The 3,015-nt window shown below is 56.8% G+C and overlaps 1 protein-coding gene across 1 annotated transcript; it reads left to right on the top strand.

Annotated features, from left to right (window-relative positions):
• On the top strand, positions 903-2,713 carry LOC8058449 (zinc finger protein CONSTANS-LIKE 5). The gene is made up of 3 exons (XM_002438733.2): positions 903-1,757; positions 1,861-2,001; positions 2,113-2,713. The coding sequence occupies exons 1-3, from the start codon at positions 1,083-1,085 to the stop codon at positions 2,425-2,427; spliced, it is 1,131 nt and encodes a 376-aa protein (XP_002438778.1). The 5' UTR covers positions 903-1,082; the 3' UTR covers positions 2,428-2,713.

Genomic DNA, 3,015 nt, shown 5'->3' with positions numbered 1-3,015 from the left:
ATTATATTCGGGCACTTGTTAGCACTATCGTGCAAACAATTGTTTAACCCATGTGCACACCGTTTAAACACTATACTGTGGTATTCTATTTTGTTTAATTGACAGTTTATCCCATTTAAATGAGACCATGTTATTCAGTCACGTGGCAGTTCAGTCTGAATAAGAACGAGACAAACAAGTGACCGTCTATTTATCATTAAATGTTTAGTATAACTCTACTTGTTAGAGAAAATCTTTTTACTAAGGATCTCACATAGAGAGATCAAACTAACGCATGAGCTCTCATCGACAAACTCAATAAATGAAATGCTGTCACTAATTCTTGGCTTCTTGCAAAACCAAATCTTGTGATATATATTAGCACTTTTACAGTGCTCACAAACAAAAAAACACTAGGTGCGGATTATCTTAACAGTTCGTTGCTCGAGATAAGGGAAAAAAAAAAGAGTAAAAACCATAGCCTGCAAAGGATAGAGACAGTGCAAGCTTCAGTCGCCGCTTGTGCTAACCCGAAACGTGAGGCTGGAGTTTGGCAGGCCGGCCGTTTATCCGCGGCGTCTAATCCCAGCATCACCGTCAGGGATTAGCCCCCACATGGATACTGGGATTCCTCTCTTCCTCTGCTCTGTCCCCGCGCGGATGTCCAACAACACGGCCCACCCAAGCCCAGCCAGCACTCCTGACGCGACGCAGATATCTTCCCCTCGTGCGCGGGGCCCACCTCCATCAACATGACCCGCGTGGGGCCCACGCCCTCACGCCGAAATCCCCCCCGGAAAATAATACTATTTTAACCAGATTTCGCTTGGTTCCCAGCCCACCACGTGTGCCGTCCCCGCCACGTCACCGTCCCCCACCTACTACTACATGTAGCGCGCCCCATCACCACCATGCGCTGCCTGCCTCCACTACCACGCCGCGCTGCCTCCCCAGTCCCCTCCCCTCCCTCCCCACCACCACCACCACCACAAGAACCGCGTCGGCAGACACCACCGCTGTCATTGCCGCGGCCAGGCGCGCCAGCCAGGAGAAAGGCGGGAGGCGCCTGCTGTGCTTAGCCGCTTGCTGACCTCGCTCGTTCGATGGAGCTGCACAAGTACTGGGGCGTGGGTGGCCGGCGGTGCGGCAGCTGCGAGGCGGCGCCGGCGGCGGTGCACTGCCGCACGTGCGTCGGCGGGTCGTCGTCGTTCCTCTGCACGACGTGCGACGCGCGCCCCGCGCACGCGCGCCTGGCCCACGAGCGCGTGTGGGTGTGCGAGGTCTGCGAGCTGGCCCCCGCCGCCGTCACGTGCAAGGCCGACGCCGCCGTGCTCTGCGCCGCCTGCGACGCCGACATCCACGACGCCAACCCGCTGGCGCGCCGCCACGCGCGGGTCCCCGTCGCGCCCATCGGCTCCGAGGCCGCCGCCGCGGCCGTCGAGGCCATGCTGTTCGGGACCGGCGACGCGGCCGAGGCCGACGACCAGCACAACAACGCGGCGGCGGCGGCCGAGCAGCATCAGCATCAGCACCACGCTCACCACGCGCACGCGCTGAACCTCAACGTGGAGGCGAAGGACATGAAGCTGGACTACCTCTTCTCTGAGCTGGATCCCTACCTCAGCGTCGAGATCCCGCGCTTCCACCACGCCGACAGCGTCGTCCCCAACGGCGCCGGCGCTGCCGGCGCCGTCGAGCTCGACTTCACGTGCGGCATCGGCGTCAAGCACTCCTCCTACAGCTCCTACACCGCCACCTCCCTCGATCTCGCGCATAGCGTAAGCTTCTCCTTCTCTTTGCCTTGCCTTTATATGCATATATATAAACACGTCTTAGAATTGAAACTCACGTGGACACCATCCTGATGAATTAATCTGGCAGGGCTCCTCGTCGGAGGTCGGCGTGGTGCCAGAGGCCTTCGGCGGCGGCGGCGGCGGCGGCGGCGGGAGCTTTGAGCTCGACTTCACAAGGCCAAAGCCTCAGGCCTACATGCCATACACGGCGACTCCCCAGAGCCACAGCGTAGGACCCCAACCAAGCTCCCACCTTTCGGGACGCACACGCACCCGTGTTAGTCACTCCATGAGCTCCTACTGACGTGTCGCCGTGAACTCGATCGGTTTCCGTATGCAGGTGTCGTCCGTGGACGTGGAGGTGGTGCCGGAGCGGGGAGACTTGCCGGCGGTGAGGCCGGTGCCGCTGATGGGGGAGAGCCGGGAGGCGCGGCTGATGCGGTACCGTGAGAAGAGGAAGAACCGGCGGTTCGAGAAGACCATCCGGTACGCGTCCCGGAAGGCCTACGCCGAGACGCGGCCGCGGATCAAGGGGAGGTTTGCCAAGCGCGCCGACCACGACGGCGACGGCGACGCCGACGACGCCGAGGCCGAGGCCGCCGTGCCGTCGTCGTACGTGCTCGACTTCGGCTACGGCGTCGTGCCGAGCTTCTGATGATCTCGATCGGCCCACCCCGGCCGGCGGTCCCAACGCGCGCGCATGCATGCATGGCCGCCACGGAACGCCGCGCGCGCGCGCGCGCCTTGTACTTGTATCAATGTATAGGGAGGAGTAGTAATCCCATGTACTCTCTTTTTGAGCAAGCCCTTGCGTAAACTAGCCATGTATAATTTGTATACTACTGGTAACAAGCTGCAGTAGCCGCTACTAATGACCCATGAATCTACTATCGCACTAGTTGTCGTAAACTTGTGCTAGTTACTGGTACAGTAGTGCCATACATGCATGATCCAAACTTGGGCCTTGTTTAGTTTTCAAAAAAATTCGATTTTGTGACATATCGAATCTTTATTAAATATAGATAAAAATAAATATTAATTACAAAGTTTATGTATAATTTACGAGATGAATTTTTTAGTCTAGTTAATCTATAATTAGACAACAATTACTAAATACAAATATCTAAAATCAGAAAAAAAAATGCCAACTGAACAAGGCCCGCCATGCATGCTGTTTCGACCAACCGATCTTCAAATGTTTGGCGCAACAATCGATTGTAGTAGGTCTTAACTGCATGCTGTT

Source organism: Sorghum bicolor, chromosome 10 (assembly GCF_000003195.3).
Source record: "Sorghum bicolor cultivar BTx623 chromosome 10, Sorghum_bicolor_NCBIv3, whole genome shotgun sequence".
Taxonomy (NCBI): domain Eukaryota; kingdom Viridiplantae; phylum Streptophyta; class Magnoliopsida; order Poales; family Poaceae; genus Sorghum; species Sorghum bicolor.
The sequence above is the reverse complement of the archived record's forward strand: the minus strand, read 5'-3'. Positions and strand labels throughout refer to the sequence as shown.